Source organism: Sebastes umbrosus, chromosome 21 (assembly GCF_015220745.1).
Source record: "Sebastes umbrosus isolate fSebUmb1 chromosome 21, fSebUmb1.pri, whole genome shotgun sequence".
NCBI lineage: Eukaryota > Metazoa > Chordata > Actinopteri > Perciformes > Sebastidae > Sebastes > Sebastes umbrosus.
In genome coordinates, this window is record NC_051289.1 from 14,203,977 (window position 1) to 14,221,907 (window position 17,931).

General features: G+C 38.4%; 4 protein-coding genes across 5 annotated transcripts in view; 3 read left to right on the forward strand and 1 right to left on the reverse strand.

Annotated features, from left to right (window-relative positions):
* Positions 1-17,931, reverse strand: part of LOC119480939 (polycystic kidney disease 1 like 1) — a 49,291-nt gene that overhangs the window by 16,685 nt on the left and 14,675 nt on the right. The window contains exons 20-31 of the mRNA XM_037757597.1: positions 17,517-17,637; positions 17,253-17,391; positions 16,628-16,820; positions 16,196-16,252; positions 15,764-16,105; positions 14,898-15,155; positions 14,703-14,816; positions 14,439-14,587; positions 13,598-13,698; positions 12,932-13,130; positions 12,707-12,790; positions 12,149-12,356 (exon numbers count right to left, since the gene is read on the reverse strand). Coding sequence (XP_037613525.1) covers positions 12,149-12,356; positions 12,707-12,790; positions 12,932-13,130; positions 13,598-13,698; positions 14,439-14,587; positions 14,703-14,816; positions 14,898-15,155; positions 15,764-16,105; positions 16,196-16,252; positions 16,628-16,820; positions 17,253-17,391; positions 17,517-17,637 — 1,965 coding nt within the window. The remainder of the gene's footprint in view (positions 1-12,148; positions 12,357-12,706; positions 12,791-12,931; positions 13,131-13,597; positions 13,699-14,438; positions 14,588-14,702; positions 14,817-14,897; positions 15,156-15,763; positions 16,106-16,195; positions 16,253-16,627; positions 16,821-17,252; positions 17,392-17,516; positions 17,638-17,931) is intronic.
* On the forward strand, positions 252-4,222 carry LOC119480211 (heavy metal-binding protein HIP-like). The gene is made up of 6 exons (XM_037756261.1): positions 252-537; positions 2,005-2,067; positions 2,864-2,905; positions 2,990-3,052; positions 3,412-3,540; positions 3,849-4,222. The coding sequence occupies exons 1-6, from the start codon at positions 252-254 to the stop codon at positions 4,130-4,132; spliced, it is 867 nt and encodes a 288-aa protein (XP_037612189.1). The 3' UTR covers positions 4,133-4,222.
* LOC119480210 (heavy metal-binding protein HIP-like) lies at positions 4,709-8,326 on the forward strand. Its single transcript, XM_037756260.1, has 6 exons — positions 4,709-4,994; positions 6,107-6,169; positions 6,966-7,007; positions 7,094-7,156; positions 7,516-7,644; positions 7,953-8,326. The coding sequence occupies exons 1-6, from the start codon at positions 4,709-4,711 to the stop codon at positions 8,234-8,236; spliced, it is 867 nt and encodes a 288-aa protein (XP_037612188.1). The 3' UTR covers positions 8,237-8,326.
* On the forward strand, positions 8,813-11,764 carry LOC119480209 (heavy metal-binding protein HIP-like). 2 transcript variants are annotated; one of them, XM_037756259.1, is made up of 9 exons: positions 8,813-9,098; positions 9,214-9,255; positions 9,475-9,537; positions 9,666-9,728; positions 9,830-9,892; positions 10,084-10,125; positions 10,549-10,611; positions 10,970-11,098; positions 11,407-11,764. In XM_037756259.1, exons 1-9 carry the CDS (start codon positions 8,813-8,815, stop codon positions 11,688-11,690), a joined length of 1,035 nt encoding a protein of 344 aa, XP_037612187.1. In that variant the 3' UTR covers positions 11,691-11,764. The 2 variants fall into 2 exon arrangements, with proteins under 2 accessions (XP_037612187.1, XP_037612186.1); XM_037756258.1 differs by lacking the exons at positions 9,666-9,728; positions 9,830-9,892.

A 17,931-nucleotide genomic window follows, 5' to 3' on the forward strand; every position in this document is an offset into this window, starting at 1 on the left:
AAACAATAATGTCATTTTAAAAGCATGCATTATGAATTAATTTAATAGAACATCATTCTAACTATTTGTCGTTTACTTTAAAATCAGCTCAGTGTTCAAGGATGTTTTGAGGTATTTTAAATTTGTTATCAAAGACACCTGTTTAATTCTCATACGCCTCTTCAGTGACCTGTTTTACGTGTATATAAAGAAGGAAAATAAGCGAGACGTGTCAGACTGCATCTCGCTGTCTAAACAGGTGATATTTCAGAATGAGGAGTGCTGCAGTTTGTGTGGCGTTGCTGTTCTGTCTGCAATGGACATGGGCTCAGAGTGAGAGAGAAGGGGAGACAGGGAACGATATTATCCAGGCAGATAGAGGGAACAACAATATAGAGGTTCAATTTGAGCTTCAGGGTGATCAGAGCAGCAGCCAGACCAGCATCACCCCTGACATCTGGACTGAGCTGAAGGAGCTGAGAGACATGGCCATCGAACAAAAGGTGGAGCTGAGGAACAGCAAGAGCAAGATCGAGAAGCTGGAGCAAGATAATACAGGTGACACATTTAATAAAACATACTGATTGTCAGTCACATAGTGCTGCACAGATTCATGCAATGTTCATTAATGGCACTGATTACTTTTAGGACTAATTTATTGCTTTAAAACCCAGCCACACAGGCCAGACTGACAGCCAGTGAAAGCAAGAATGCAGGTAAACATTTACATCTGTTTACGTTCATAAATATATATAAAATGAATTCATATTTGTGACAGTTTCCTATTTAGTAAACCTCCAGAGTAAAAAGTAATTATGTCTTTAAGGTTTGCAGTGTGTACTGTATGTATCTAGTGAGATTAAGATATAACACTCATAATAAACCTTTTGGTGGAAAAGCTACTTCACAATGAAAAACATTAAATGTGTTCACAGTTTTAGAGGCCAGAATGAGCGCCAATGAAAATGTGATCAAGGAGCTCCAGAGAGAGAACATAGGTAAGTTACAAAATCTAAATGTATAATTTGGCATAATACTGTATGTTATGCAATGATAATATACTATAAGTGAGACAAAGATAAGGGTCAGGGAATAATTAATCTTTTGGTGGAAAATGTTTTTGCAGTATTGGGGGCGAGAATAAGTGCCAGTAACAAAAAGGTGGAAGAACTCAGGAGAGACAATACAGGTCAGCTATAATAATGGTATATTATGTTAACACTGAAAACTTATTTAGTGAGGCAATGATCGAAGTGAAGTTTACAGTTAAACTTTTGTAACTTTTCACAGTTTTGGAGGCCAGAATGAACACCAGTGAAAATGTGGTCGCAGAGCTCAAGAGAGCGAACATAGGTAAGTTACAAAATCTAAATGTGAAATTTGGCATACTACTGTATGTTATGCAATGATAATATACTATAAGTGAGACAAAGATAAGGGTCAGGGCATAATTAACCTTTTGGTGGAAAATGTTTTTGCAGTATTGGGGGCGAGAATAGGTTCCAGTAACAACAAGGTGGAAGAACTCAGGAGAGACAATACAGGTCAGCTATAATAATGGTATATTATGTTAAAAATGAAAACATATTTAGTGAGGCAATGATCGTAGTGAAGTTTACAGTTAAACTTTTGTAACTTTTCACAGTTTTGGAGGCCAGAATGAACACCAGTGAAAATGCGGTCGCAGAGCTCAAGAGACAGAACATGGGTAAGTTGCAAAAACATAATTAAAGGTGGACGGTTGTGCCAAATTTGAAGAAATTTCCTCCAGACGTTCCTAAGATATCGCGACGGATGGACAATACGAAAACATAATGCCTCCGCAACAACATTTACTTTTGAGGTTTTACATCCGGTTGTTGAACTAATCTATTTATTAATTGTTTCCCTTTATTGCAGATCTTCTGGCTAGAGTAACAGCAAGCGAAAATAAGAACACAGGTAGGATTACAAAGTGATCAATGAAAAATGTGAAAACTGACAAACATAATTCTTTTTTACAATAAAAATGTTAAATGTGTTCAGTATTGGAAACCAGAATGAGCTCCAGTGAAAACGAGGTGGAGGAGCTCAAGAGAGAGAACATGGGTAAGTTACAAAAACATAATTAAAGGTGATAACAAGCTGAATAACATTCAGACACTATATCTCGCACCCTCCCTCACCCGTTCCATTGCTCATTTATCCGTTTTTTCCACACTAACTGACGACCCAGAGATACCACGTGATACCAACGTCGTTTTACTATTGGCTCACAAGCCTTGTTAGAAATGGGAACCAAACGTCAGATATCTTCCACAGAGATAAACAAAACATTAATTTTGGACCTGCCAACATTTTTAAAATGATCACAAGCATAATATTTTTCTTTTCAGGAAGAACCATACTTTTATTCGGCACCTTTCTAAAAGCTCTGTGGATGTTGTATTTTTTTTTTTTAAATATTAGTTTACATAAAAATGTTATCAATAAGACCTTTAACTAGAATAACCGCCTCGTGGTTGTATGACTCCACCAACCAGTCAAGTTGACGTTTACATCCAAGTCCATAATGACATCACTTCATCATTTTATCCTGTTAGACATTTCTGTGAAATTGTTATAATTAGTGTATGAATTCTTGAGTTATGGCCAAAAACATGTTTTGTGAGGTCAAAGAGGCTTTGACCTTTGACACCCAAATTCTAATCAGTTAATCATTGAGTCCAACTAGACGGTTGTGTCAAATTTGAAGAAATTTCCTCCAGTCCTAAGATATCGTTTTCACGAGAATAGACGGATAGACAATCCGAAAACATAATGCCTCCGCAATAATATTTACATTTGAGGTTTTACATCCAGTTGTTGAACTAATCTATTTATTAATTGTTTCCCTTTATTGCAGATCTTCTGGCGAGAGTAACAGCAAGCGAAAATAAGAACACAGGTAGGATTACAAAGTGATCAATGAAAAATGTGAAAACTGACAAACATAATTCTTTTTTACAATAAAAATGTTAAATGTGTTCAGTGTTGGAAACCAGAATGAGCTCCAGTGAAAACGAGGTGGAAGAGATCAAGAGAGAGAATGCAGGTAAGTTTCCTAAACCATTATTAAAAGTCAAGATGTCACATTATGCTAATAGTGAGGATGGAACTGGTAACTAATTAGCATATTCAGAGCAGCAAAATGCAGAGTGATATCAATATTTATAACTACTGTTAATAAATTAAGCAGAAGTGATGTTATTCAGCTGTTACTGATTCTACTGGAATTCAAAGTCTGCTGGATATCAGCCTCCAAATGACTGCAGTGTCACTAAGCTGTATGGTTGAATATCATTATGTCAATGAGGAAAACATTTTTTCAACACAGCACATGTTCAGGTTCATTTGTTCATAGACTGTAAATCAGTGACGTGTTCTCTATGTGCATCTTCTACATTCCCACAGACCGTCCAAAGGTGGCGTTTTCAGTTGGTCTTACTGACGCGGGAGTCATTGGACCCTTCAATACTCACACCACACTTAAGTTCAGTAAAGTCTTCACCAATATCGGCCAGGCCTACAACCCAACTACAGGTACACAGCTCTTTCACCTACACACATATTATGTATGGCCAGGTGCATCTGCTTATTGGCGCGTTGCTATTTAAATGGCAAATTCAGCAAATTTGAGAAGCGAGCGGTTTTCTGCTGAGGAAACAGATCTGCTTGTGCATACAAGGCAACAAAAACCAAACCAAGAGCTTTTGGCGAGAAACACACTGATATAGCCGGAACAAAGCAATTAGAAACATGTTCCTATTGAATTAACAGAAGACATAATTTAATAGTGAGAAGGGTGAAAGACAGTTCTGACTCCTCGCTGAATTTCTCCTTTGTTGCAGGTATCTTCACAGCCCCAGCCAGAGGAGCCTACTACTTCAGATTCAATGGGTGGGGTGTATTAACTTCAACTTATATAAGTGTTTATCTGTATCACAATGACAAGATAATAACTAGAGGTTACGATGCAAATGATGCCGGAGGTTATGTCTCTTTGTCTAATGCATTTGTTCTTCAACTGGAAAAGGGAGATGTGGTCTACATGGTTCAGATCTCAGGCTATCATATTTTTGATGATACGTATAATCGTACCACTTTCAGTGGATTTCAGCTTTTTGCTCTGTGAAGTCATCTGTAAAACACCCAGTCCATTTTTATTAAGTTTCAACATCACACTATTAAAAATATGTGTGCTAAATAAATCAAGATAACTGCTTGTATGTGTTCATTTTTGTCTGGTTACATGAAGAAGACAGGTATTACAATAAGAAAGTCATCTGACAAAAACAAACAAAGTCTACACAGTTTGAAAACATGTTAAGTTCTAGTGTTAATAAATATGAATCAGATGTCATATCTCCTAACTTAACTCTTTATAACCTAAGTCTGGGAAATCAAACCATACACACTTAGACTGAAATTACACAAACGGTATTGTGCTCATGATCATTAAACAATAATGTCATTTTAAAAGCATGCATTATGAATTAATTTAATAGAACATCATTCTAACTATTTGTCGTTTACTTTAAAATCAGCTCAGTGTTCAAGGATGTTTTGAGGTATTTTAAATTTGTTATCAAAGACACCTGTTTAATTCTCATACGCCTCTTCAGTGACCTGTTTTACGTGTATATAAAGAAGGAAAATAAGCGAGACGTGTCAGACTGCATCTCGCTGTCTAAACAGGTGATATTTCAGAATGAGGAGTGCTGCAGTTTGTGTGGCGTTGCTGTTCTGTCTGCAATGGACATGGGCTCAGAGTGAGAGAGAAGGGGAGACAGGGAACGATATCATCCAGGCAGATAGAGGGAACAACAATATAGAGGTTCAATTTGAGCTTCAGGGTGATCAGAGCAGCAGCCAGACCAGCATCACCCCTGACATCTGGACTGAGCTGAAGGAGCTGAGAGACATGGCCATCGAACAAAAGGTGGAGCTGAGGAACAGCAAGAGCAAGATCGAGAAGCTGGAGCAAGATAATACAGGTGACACATTTAATAAAACATACTGATTGTCAGTCACATAGTGCTGCACAGATTCATGCAATGTTCATTAATGGCACTGATTACTTTTAGGACTAATTTATTGCTTTAAACCCAGCCACACAGGCCAGACTGACAGCCAGTGAAAGCAAGAATGCAGGTAAACATTTACATCTGTTTACGTTCATAAATATATATAAAATGAATTCATATTTGTGACAGTTTCCTATTTAGTAAACCTCCAGAGTAAAAAGTAATTATGTCTTTAAGGTTTGCAGTGTGTACTGTATGTATCTAGTGAGATTAAGATATAACACTCATAATAAACCTTTTGGTGGAAAAGCTACTTCACAATGAAAAACATTAAATGTGTTCACAGTTTTAGAGGCCAGAATGAGCGCCAATGAAAATGTGATCAAGGACCTCCAGAGAGAGAACATAGGTAAGCTATAAAATCTAAATGTATAATTTGGCATAATACTGTATGTTATGCAATGATAATATACTATAAGTGAGACAAAGATAAGGGTCAGGGCATAATTAACCTTTTGGTGGAAAATGTTTTTGCAGTATTGGGGGCGAGAATAGGTTCCAGTAACAACAAGGTGGAAGAACTCAGGAGAGACAATACAGGTCAGCTATAATAATGGTATATTATGTTAACACTGAAAACATATTTAGTGAGGCAATGATCGTAGTGAAGTTTACAGTTAAACTTTTGTAACTTTTCACAGTTTTGGAGGCCAGAATGAACACCAGTGAAAATGCGGTCGCAGAGCTCAAGAGACAGAACATGGGTAAGTTGCAAAAAACATAATTAAAGGTGGACGGTTGTGCCAAATTTGAAGAAATTTCCTCCAGACGTTCCTAAGATATCGCGACGGATGGACAATCCGAAAACATAATGCCTCCGCAACAACATTTACTTTTGAGGTTTTACATCCGGTTGTTGAACTAATCTATTTATTAATTGTTTCCCTTTATTGCAGATCTTCTGGCTAGAGTAACAGCAAGCGAAAATAAGAACACAGGTAGGATTACAAAGTGATCAATGAAAAATGTGAAAACTGACAAACATAATTCTATTTTACGATAAAAATGTTAAATGTGTTCAGTGTTGGAAACCAGAATGAGCTCCAGTGAAAATGAGGTGGAGGAGCTCAAGAGAGAGAACATGGGTAAGTTACAAAAACATAATTAAAGGTGATAACAAGCTGAATAACATTCAGACACTATATCTCGCACCCTCCCTCACCCGTTCCATTGCTCATTTATCCGTTTTTTCCACACTAACTGACGACCCAGAGATACCACGTGATACCAACGTCGTTTTACTATTGGCTCACAAGCCTTGTTAGAAATGGGAACCAAACGTCAGATATCTTCCACAGAGATAAACAAAACATTAATTTTGGACCTGCCAACATTTTTAAAATGATCACAAGCATAATATTTTTCTTTTCAGGAAGAACCATACTTTTATTCGGTACCTTTCTAAAAGCTCTGTGGATGTTGTATTTTTTTTTTTTAAATATTAGTTTACATAAAAATGTTATCAATAAGACCTTTAACTAGAATAACCGCCTCGTGGTTGTATGACTCCACCAACCAGTCAAGTTGACGTTTACATCCAAGTCCATAATGACATCACTTCATCATTTTATCCTGTTAGACATTTCTGTGAAATTGTTATAATTAGTGTATGAATTCTTGAGTTATGGCCAAAAACATGTTTTGTGAGGTCAAAGAGGCTTTGACCTTTGACACCCAAATTCTAATCAGTTAATCATTGAGTCCAACTGGACGGTTGTGTCAAATTTGAAGAAATTTCCTCCAGTCCTAAGATATCGTTTTCACGAGAATAGACGGATAGACAATCCGAAAACATAATGCCTCCGCAATAATATTTACATTTGAGGTTTTACATCCAGTTGTTGAACTAATCTATTTCTTAATTGTTTCCCTTTATTGCAGATCTTCTGGCTAGAGTAACAGCAAGCGAAAATAAGAACACAGGTAGGATTACAAAGTGATCAATGAAAAATGTGAAAACTGACAAACATAATTCTTTTTTACAATAAAAATGTTAAATGTGTTCACAGTGTTGGAAACCAGAATGAGCTCCAGTGAAAACGAGGTGGAAGAGATCAAGAGAGAGAATGCAGGTAAGTTTCCTAAACCATTATTAAAAGTCAAGATGTCACATTATGCTAATAGTGAGGATGGAACTGGTAACTAATTAGCATATTCAGAGCAGCAAAATGCAGAGTGATATCAATATTTATAACTACTGTTAATAAATTAAGCAGAAGTGATGTTATTCAGCTGTTACTGATTCTACTGGAATTCAAAGTCTGCTGGATATCAGCCTCCAAATGACTGCAGTGTCACTAAGCTGTATGGTTGAATATCATTATGTCAATGAGGAAAACATTTTTTCAACACAGCACATGTTCAGGTTCATTTGTTCATAGACTGTAAATCAGTGACGTGTTCTCTATGTGCATCTTCTACATTCCCACAGACCGTCCAAAGGTGGCGTTTTCAGTTGGTCTTACTGACGCGGGAGTCATTGGACCCTTCAATACTCACACCACACTTAAGTTCAGTAAAGTCTTCACCAATATCGGCCAGGCCTACAACCCAACTACAGGTACACAGCTCTTTCACCTACACACATATTATGTATGGCCAGGTGCATCTGCTTATTGGCGCGTTGCTATTTAAATGGCAAATTCAGCAAATTTGAGAAGCGAGCGGTTTTCTGCTGAGGAAACAGATCTGCTTGTGCATACAAGGCAACAAAAACCAAACCAAGAGCTTTTGGCGAGAAACACACTGATATAGCCGGAACAAAGCAATTAGAAACATGTTCCTATTGAATTAACAGAAGACATAATTTAATAGTGAGAAGGGTGAAAGACAGTTCTGACTCCTCGCTGAATTTCTCCTTTGTTGCAGGTATCTTCACAGCCCCAGCCAGAGGAGCCTACTACTTCAGATTCAATGGGTGGGGTGTATTAACTTCAACTTATATAAGTGTTTATCTGTATCACAATGACAAGATAATAACTAGAGGTTACGATGCAAATGATGCCGGAGGTTATGTCTCTTTGTCTAATGCATTTGTTCTTCAACTGGAAAAGGGAGATGTGGTCTACATGGTTCAGATCTCAGGCTATCATATTTTTGATGATACGTATAATCGTACCACTTTCAGTGGATTTCAGCTTTTTGCTCTGTGAAGTCATCTGTAAAACACCCAGTCCATTTTTATTAAGTTTCAACATCACACTATTAAAAATATGTGTGCTAAATAAATCAAGATAACTGCTTGTATGTGTTCATTTTTGTCTGGTTACATGAAGAAGACAGGTATTACAATAAGAAAGTCATCTGACAAAAACAAACAAAGTCTACACAGTTTGAAAACATGTTAAGTTCTAGTGTTAATAAATATGAATCAGATGTCATATCTCCTAACTTAACTCTTTATAACCTAAGTCTGGGAAATCAAACCATACACACTTAGACTGAAATTACACAAACGGTATTGTGCTCATGATCATTAAACAATAATGTCATTTTAAAAGCATGCATTATGAATTAATTTAATAGAACATCATTCTAACTATTTGTCGTTTACTTTAAAATCAGCTCAGTGTTCAAGGATGTTTTGAGGTATTTTAAATTTGTTATCAAAGACACCTGTTTAATTCTCATACGCCTCTTCAGTGACCTGTTTTACGTGTATATAAAGAAGGAAAATAAGCGAGACGTGTCAGACTGCATCTCGCTGTCTAAACAGGTGATATTTCAGAATGAGGAGTGCTGCAGTTTGTGTGGCGTTGCTGTTCTGTCTGCAATGGACATGGGCTCAGAGTGAGAGAGAAGGGGAGACAGGGAACGATATTATCCAGGCAGATAGAGGGAACAACAATATAGAGGTTCAATTTGAGCTTCAGGGTGATCAGAGCAGCAGCCAGACCAGCATCACCCCTGACATCTGGACTGAGCTGAAGGAGCTGAGAGACATGGCCATCGAACAAAAGGTGGAGCTGAGGAACAGCAAGAGCAAGATCGAGAAGCTGGAGCAAGATAATACAGGTGACACATTTAATAAAACATACTGATTGTCAGTCACATAGTGCTGCACAGATTCATGCAATGTTCATTAATGGCACTGATTACTTTTAGGACTAATTTATTGCTTTAAACCCAGCCACACAGGCCAGACTGACAGCCAGTGAAAGCAAGAATGCAGGTAAATATTTACATCTGTTTACGTTCATAAATATATATAAAATGAATTCATATTTGTGACAGTTTCCTATTTAGTAAACCTCCAGAGTAAAAAGTAATTATGTCTTTAAGGTTTGCAGTGTGTACTGTGTGTATCTAGTGAGATTAAGATATAACACTCATAATAAACCTTTTGGTGGAAAAGCTACTTCACAATGAAAAACATTAAATGTGTTCACAGTTTTAGAGGCCAGAATGAGCGCCAATGAAAATGTGATCAAGGAGCTCCAGAGAGAGAACATAGGTAAGTTACAAAATCTAAATGTATAATTTGGCATAATACTGTATGTTATGCAATGATAATATACTATAAGTGAGACAAAGATAAGGGTCAGGGCATAATTAATCTTTTGGTGGAAAATGTTTTTGCAGTATTGGGGGCGAGAATAAGTGCCAGTAACAACAAGGTGGAAGAACTCAGGAGAGACAATACAGGTCAGCTATAATAATGGTATATTATGTTAACACTGAAAACATATTTAGTGAGGCAATGATCGAAGTGAAGTTTACAGTTAAACTTTTGTAACTTTTCACAGTTTTGGAGGCCAAAATGAACACCAGTGAAAATGCGGTCGCAGAGCTCAAGAGACAGAACATGGGTAAGTTGCAAAAACATAATTAAAGGTGGACGGTTGTGCCAAATTTGAAGAAATTTCCTCCAGACGTTCCTAAGATATCGCGACGGATGGACAATCCGAAAACATAATGCCTCCGCAACAACATTTACTTTTGAGGTTTTACATCCGGTTGTTGAACTAATCTATTTATTAATTGTTTCCCTTTATTGCAGATCTTCTGGCTAGAGTAACAGCAAGCGAAAATAAGAACACAGGTAGGATTACAAAGTGATCAATGAAAAATGTGAAAACTGACAAACATAATTCTATTTTACGATAAAAATGTTAAATGTGTTCAGTGTTGGAAACCAGAATGAGCTCCAGTGAAAATGAGGTGGAAGAGATCAAGAGAGAGACTGCAGGTAAGCTACATAAACACCATTAAAAAATAAACATTGTCTATTAAGTTAGAAAACGTGTTGTTGTGTAAAACTCTCTCAGATGTTATGTCCAAAAGTGAGAAAATAAAAGTAAAAGATATATTTAGCATCAACAAGTTCAACATATTGATGAGACGTACATCTGGTAGTTGATCAACTTGTCGTAATTATTAGGATTAAAAAGTAATCAACAGAAAACGTGAGAAAACCTACGATCATAATTCTATTTTACGATAAAAAAGTGAAATGTGTTCACAGTATTGGAAACCAGAATGAGCTCCAGTGAAAACGAGGTGGAGGAGCTCAAGAGAGAGAATGCAGGTAAGTTACATGATCCATTATTAAAAGTCAAAATGTCATATTACGTTAGCAGTGAGAATGGAATTAGTAAAGTAATGAACATATTAAGAGCAGCAATATGCAGTGATATCAATATTTATAACTACTGTTAATAAATTAAGCAGAAGTGATGTTATTCAGCTGTTACTGATTCTACTGGAATTCAAAGTCTGCTGGATATCAGCCTCCAAATGACTGCAGTGTCACTAAGCTGTATGGTTGAATATCATTATGTCAATGAGGAAAACATTTTTTCAACACAGCACATGTACAGGTTCATTTGTTCATAGACTGTAAATCAGTGAAGTTTTCTCTATGTGCATCTTCTACATTCCCACAGACCGTCCAAAGGTGGCGTTTTCAGTTGGTCTTTCTGACGCGGGAAATATTGGACCCTTCAATACTGACACCACACTTAAGTTCAGTAAAGTCTTCACCAATATCGGCCAGGCCTACAACCCAACTACAGGTACACAGCTCTTTCACCTACACACATATTATGTATGGCCAGGTGTGTCAGCACATTGGCGCATTGCTATTTAAATGGCGAATTCAACAAATTGGAGAAGCGAGCGGTTTTCTGCTGAGGAAACGGATCTGCTTGTGCATACAAGGCAACAAAACCAAACCTAGAGCTTTTGGAGAGAAACACACTGATATAGCCGGACCAAAGCAATTAGAAAAAATGTTCCTAGTGAATTAACAGAAGACATCATTTAATAGTGAGAAGGGTGAAAGACAGTTCTAACTCCTCGCTGAATTTCTCCTTTGTTGCAGGTATCTTCACAGCCCCAGCCAGAGGAGCCTACTACTTCAGATTCAATGGGTGGGGTACACAACATTCAACTTATATATATTTTTCACTGTATCACAATGACAAGATAATTACTAGAGGTTTGGATGCAAATGATAACTTAGGTTATATCTCTTTGTCTAATGCATTTGTTCTTCAACTGGAAAAGGGAGATGTGGTCTACATGGTTCAGATGTCACACTATCCTATTTTTGATGATACGTATAATCGTACCACTTTCAGTGGATTTCAACTTTTTGCTCTGTGAAGTCAGCTGTAAAACACCCTGTCCATTTTTATTAAGTTTCAACATCACACTATTAAAAATATGTGGGCTAAATAAATCAAGATAACTGCTTGTATGTGTTTATTTTTGTCTGGTTACATGAAGAAGACGGGTATTACAATAAGAAAGTCCTCTGACAATAACAAATGAAGTCTACACAGTTTGAAAACATGTTAAGTTCTAGTGTTAATAAATATGAATCAGATGTCATATTTACTTTTATAGTAGCACAACATTATTCTATGAGTCCATCCATGCACCAAACCTCATCAGAGCCATATAGAAGAAATTAAAACTGTTTCATGAAGGGAGACAAACACTTAACTCTGTGCTGCTTACTGTAAGAATATCCTGGTATCAAAGTACTTGACAACATTTATGTGCAGTAGAAAGCAATGTGACAAATGCTGCAGGTTTAAAAGAACAAAAAGCAGCCTTACCTTTGCACTCATACAGGCTGCAGAGCAGAGACCAGTGTGGATTGTAACAGCATAGAGATATGGATCACATGGGGAGTTGTCAGAGAGGTAGTGGACTCTCCGATTCGCCTCGGAGGCGACATCAGCTCTCTTACACACCACCAACCACGGGATGTACAGGCACACACAGAGCACCAGCACTCCCAGTACTGTCAGATCACCGGACACACTGAGGTGATAGAGAGGGAAAGAGAGCAGAATGACTGAGTGATTAAATGTCTGCTTCTCATTGTATAAATGCCAGATTTTAAAAAAGCGTCTGGCCTGCAGTGGTTTGACTTTTGAAAACTAGAGCCAATGAAAATGTGGGACATTGTCTCAATATGTAGGACGTGGGACAAGGGATAAAGATGCTGTGCAGTCCCTTGTAAAGTGGGACACCTGGTCACCCCTATGTGTGTCATACTGGACCATTATTTCAAAATCCAAGGTCCAAGTTACTACTGCAGTTTAAGTATCCAACATATTTTGTTTTCTCTGGTTAAATACATCATCCAAGTCTAAGGAGAATGGGGTCACCTTAGAAATGGGTCCAGGCCGGTTGTGTCATGGCTGCTCTGGATCTGCTGCTGCACCACAGTCAGCGGCCTCAACTGGTGACAACTGAGACAAACAGCAAACACCAACAAGTAAGAAGTGATTCATTTACGTGAATCCTCCCTATGTACAGTTATTTCTAACATGTGTGTTTCCCTCAGAGAAGGTCTCACGTTCTCATGCCCACATGCTTAATCCATGCCTTACCTGCAGTTGACTGCAGTAGTTGTGTCTGCTTGTTGTGTCTTGCAGCCGTGGTGTGTCCAGGCCCCCTGGTGGCCGTCCCAGGACAAACACAGGCTGGTGTCCACTGTGAGACTGTAGCTGACCTGTTCACTCAGATGCTTGAGTCTGGGTCCTTTCCCAAAATCAGCATTCAAAAGGGCCAGGTGACCAACCCCTGCAGCTAGAAGTTTTAAGAAATTTCAACACAAGTAAATATTAGATGGATAGATAGATGGATAGAGTACTTTATTAATCCCATTGGGAAAGGGTACATTTGTGTTCTTAGACACTTCATTTATTAATCATCTTTGTCTTTTCACTAAAACACAGCAAATAGGCTTTTAACGTTTTGATTATCAACACTGATTCGTCAATGTTAGTCAGTTATTAACTGATGAGTTTTATTGTATCATTGTTTATCTTTTGTGCTGTTTTGTATGCGTTTTCGTGTTGAGTTTTGTGTATTTGTATAAAAACACATCTAGGTACAGCATAGCAAATTAGCTTAGGCTATAATGCTGTGATATGTGGCATTGGTCCACGCTGTATACTTGTCACTATGAAAATATAAATAAATAAATAAATACAAAGTCATGTAATAACAGGTATTACATTACATTAGACATATGGAACCGAGGAATTTCTTACCACTGAGGTAGGATGGGGGCAGAGTGAAACGGGTGGTGTTGCTCTCCCAGTGGTGAATCCTGTGCAGATGGTGCATGCTGGGAGTCGGCCTCTCAAACATCCTGTAACAACAGAGACTCTTGCTTTGACCTTTTACTCAAAAACGAATTCAAATTATTAGATTGTGTTCATAGACTGTATATAAGAAGTGGACGTAGTCACCATGACGTCACCCATTTGTTTGTGGACTGCCGTTTTGAAGCCTTGAGTTCTACATTTTGGCTGTCGGTATCATGTTTTTTTGCAACCAGAAGAGACACGAGAGGGTGGAGCTAAGTAGACATAAGCTAAGTAGTTTTTAAGCAACCAAAATGTTACAATTAACTTTCTTGAACTGATAACACACTGTGAAAGGGTTAAAGTTTTACGACGAAAACATGGACAACTCCCAGAGCGGACAACGCCGTGATAGTGACCTGTCAATCACAAGGTAGCCATGCCCTAAAGCATACCCTGCTTTATGGTCTATTTGACTCTAAATAGGACCACAATTTACTAAGTGAACATCATGCTGTATTGAAGAAGACTTGAAACTAGCGATTGAGACCATAAAATCATGTTTACAATGTTTACTGAGGTAATAAATCAAGTGAGAAGTAGGGTCATTTTCTCATAGACTTCTAAACAATCTGACTTCTTTTTGTAACCAGGGGAGTCGCCTCCTGCTGGCTATTAGAAAGAATGCATGTTTAAGGCATCACTTCTCAGACTCAGAGGTAGCCACCTGATTGTGTTATTATGTTGCTCTAACTATCAGATGATAATGGCTATAAAACAACAACCCAAGTCACTGTGAGTCTACCTGAATAGCAGCATGATGGGAAACGCCTTGTTGAGCGGCGGCGTGAACGCCACACTCAGCTGGATGGCCTGCTGCAAGTGCTCCTGGGTAAAGTTGAAGGTGTGGTAGTTTACCTGGCTGCGTAGGAGGACGTATTCGGGCACAGAGCTCTTCTGCAGAATGGATGTGATCACATGGTCACCCACTTTCATTTAACAACGTGCTCTACTGTTGTAATATGGTGCAAAGGGAGTCAACTTGCAGAAAGAAGAAATACAGTCATACGTTTCTTGGTGGTTGTTGCAGCTCGATGTTTATGGGCTGAATGAGGGAGCGAACAGGGATCTTTCTCCTCGTGCTGCACTTGTACAGACTCAGGTCAACCACTGGTCCACTCAGCTGGAAATCAGCAGAGGAAAATGAGAGCAATGCCTTTGCCGTTTAATCACTCAGAGTCATCATACTGTATGCCAGTCTCACCGTTCCAGGATCGTGGGCCCAGGTGTAAGGGCTGCGGGTGAGCTCAGTCAGCATGCTGAGCACACATGGTTGATGCAGTCTACTCTCAGTCTCTGTACTGCCATGAACAAACAGAAGCTGGATCAGGGAGGCAGGCATGTAGAAGGTGGTTGAGTCACCGCTGATGACTGAGAAGGTTTGGTTTTGGTGTGTGGCATATAAGGCGAGAAGACCAGTGCTGACTCTGTGCTCCTCAACCTTATGGATCAGGATGTACTTCTGAAAAGAAGATAATTGATAGTAGAAAGATAAATTGAAGTACAAATATGAAAATGTGTAAGTTCATGTGTAGATATCATAGACTGTATATAAAAATGGACGACGCATCTCCACTTCCTGCCATCTTGAGATTTTGACATGATTTGCAGCCAGAGTCTGCGCAGTAGTGATCGGGCGGTGGAGCCGTGGTATCAAGGTCACCCGCCCAAACCCATCGTGAGCTGAGCACGGCCGCAGCTTGTCAGCGAGAGAGACAAACAGCTGCCAATCATGACGTCTCGCCCCCTTTTTATAGCATCAAATAACTAATTAAAACCAAACTTATCAGAAAAATGAACACTTGAACAAATATCAGCGTGATAAGAACTACCTAAAATGACAGAAACTATATTTGGGAAAAATATATTTGACGTGTATTTGACTTTTTAGTTTGGCCCATGTCCTATCCGCTAACATTAAGGGGGTGCGATTTCTGACCTATACTGCAGCCAGCCACCAGAGGGCGATCAAGATGTTTCGGCTTCACTTTTGGGGAGCTGTCATTCCGTCCATCTTTATATACAGTCTATGGTAGATATGCACAAGAGCATGTTTGTCTCTTCTCTCACCAGCATCAGGCGTGTAGCAGTCTGCAGAATATCAGCTACAAGCCGCACCGCCTGCTTTGTTGAAATCGATCCTACTCGTCTGATGTAAACACCACTGGATGAGTCCTGTATTCCATCGTGTGGGTCTGATTCTAATGCCTGTGTAATGTCAGCACTGGTGGACGTTTCTGCTGTGAAGTTATTACTAGTGACAGCAGCTTGCAGGCTGTATGAGAGCAGGGCCACCAGGGTGTTGAGTGTCTTCTGCTCCAGAAAGTACCAGACTGGAGCACTGGACTCCAAAAACTGCTCTGAGATGACCTTAACGTGAACTGTCACTCGTCTTGCACTCGCTAATGTCACCTAAACAGGATAAAGTGTTGTATGAGAAACAATTTTTTATCTTTCAACATCTAATAGTGTCTCTTTGTCAATGAAAGGAAACACACTTACCTGACTTGTAACTTCTAAAAGGTTTTTCAGAATGGAGATGTTGTCCACCATCGATGCCTAGGATTAAATGAAATGTTATAAAAGGTGGAAAAGTTTGTTGAAATCTAACTGTGATATATGATGATTTAGATAAATTGTTAAATGTTAAACCAGTTTCTGTGTACTTGAACTTTTGTGTTTTCATTTCTTGATGTACCGGTTAGTTATAAAACGCACTAAATTTGTATTATATATAATAATATAATTGATATTATTTGTTTCCTGTGGCCTTTAATAAACAGCAACTTTACTCGTGATTACACCGGCTTATGTTCTTCTCTTAACCCTATACTACAAAGGGATGTAACATTGAGAAACAGGAATACAGAGTAGATGATAGATTTGTTGCATTCAAAAAATGTGGTGTGTGTGTGTGTGTGTGTGTGTGTGTACCTGTCCACTGCTCTCGAGTTCACACACTGTGCAAATGAGCACATTGCGTGTGCGTCTCTGTGCGTGTGTGTTGGCCTCGGTGTCCAGGCTGAGTCTGTTCAGGATGCTGGAGAGGAGACTGATGTAGTTACGAATCTCCACACTGTTTCCAAGCCGCACCAGAGCTGACAGGTTCCTCAAACCTGACTCTGAGCTGGAGAGAGAGAGATATATTAATAACACAACAATATACTGTATAAATAGTAACTTATTAAAATATACACCAACTCCAGACATGATGGTAACACAAAAGTTGACATAATTAAAGGTATATTAAGTATTGATAAATATCTTGATAGCCATCAAAAAGTTATTAGCTACAACTTATATAGACTTTATAAATAATGTCTTATTAGAAGGTGTTGCTAGGTTATGAAAATACAATAAATTGATTCGATTTTAAATAATTTCAGAGTCAGTCTTCTCAAAATGTAAAGTGTCTGTCCATATGTAAACTCCAGCTTTCTGGCACTCAAAATATGCCTCTGCAATTGTCCACTGTGGTCTGCAAAAACTATCGTTGCCTGAGCTATAGTATAGTACACAGATTAACCCTCCAATATAGACCTAATATGGTGATTCTTACAGCTCCAGATCAGGATCAAGATGAGAAGAAGAAGAAGAAGAGGTGTCTATGAAGAAGCTTGGTTGGACTCGGACGGTGACGGGACAGGGTTTAGTGGCCATCCCATACGTGCTGCTTCTGATCTCTGTGTAAATTGTTACTACAAGCACAAAAAGAATCACTCAATTACTGAAAAGGAAATATCTGCAATAAGTTGTCATGATAATGCATCCTTGTGTGCAATATAAAAGTTATAAATCAGGGTGTCTGTGTGTTTGAGTTTACCTTTATAATCATCACTGGGGTCACCAGAAGGAAGGCTGAAATAGTACTGGAAGTCTCTCCCCTGATACAGCATCCTGGGAGGTCTGTCTCCTACACTGATGCTGTACTTGTACAGTAAGTCCTTAAGCACATACACACATACACATGTGAGGGTTGACATGCTGAGAACAGTGTAAACAAATCAAAGCTGGAGTGAAAAGGTGGATACATTTGTAGTTTGTCAAGGGGGTTCTTCTTTCTGTGCATGTTGTTTAGTAAAATATAAAGATTTGCCATTTATAAAAAATGAAAACTTTCCCAGTGAATTGGATGGGTAATTATTAAGTATGAGGTAGTAAAGAAAAGAGCCCAGATAAGGAGGTATGATTACATTTTTGTCAATCACGACATCTCAGCATGTACTTTAGGTACCTTA

Excerpts from the sequence above, each read along its gene's own strand:
- LOC119480210 (XM_037756260.1), top strand. The coding sequence starts at position 4,709 with ATGAGGAGTGCTGCAGTTTGTGTGGCGTTGCTGTTCTGTCTGCAATGG. Across the intron at positions 4,995-6,106 it reads GCTGGAGCAAGATAATACAG|TGTTGGAAACCAGAATGAGC; the intron begins GTGACACATTTA and ends AAATGTGTTCAG. Across the intron at positions 7,645-7,952 it reads GGCCTACAACCCAACTACAG|GTATCTTCACAGCCCCAGCC; the intron begins GTACACAGCTCT and ends CCTTTGTTGCAG.
- LOC119480211 (XM_037756261.1), top strand. The coding sequence starts at position 252 with ATGAGGAGTGCTGCAGTTTGTGTGGCGTTGCTGTTCTGTCTGCAATGG. Across the intron at positions 538-2,004 it reads GCTGGAGCAAGATAATACAG|TATTGGAAACCAGAATGAGC; the intron begins GTGACACATTTA and ends AAATGTGTTCAG. Across the intron at positions 3,053-3,411 it reads GATCAAGAGAGAGAATGCAG|ACCGTCCAAAGGTGGCGTTT; the intron begins GTAAGTTTCCTA and ends ACATTCCCACAG.
- LOC119480209 (XM_037756259.1), top strand. The coding sequence starts at position 8,813 with ATGAGGAGTGCTGCAGTTTGTGTGGCGTTGCTGTTCTGTCTGCAATGG. Across the intron at positions 9,099-9,213 it reads GCTGGAGCAAGATAATACAG|CCACACAGGCCAGACTGACA; the intron begins GTGACACATTTA and ends CTTTAAACCCAG. Across the intron at positions 9,729-9,829 it reads ACTCAGGAGAGACAATACAG|TTTTGGAGGCCAAAATGAAC; the intron begins GTCAGCTATAAT and ends AACTTTTCACAG.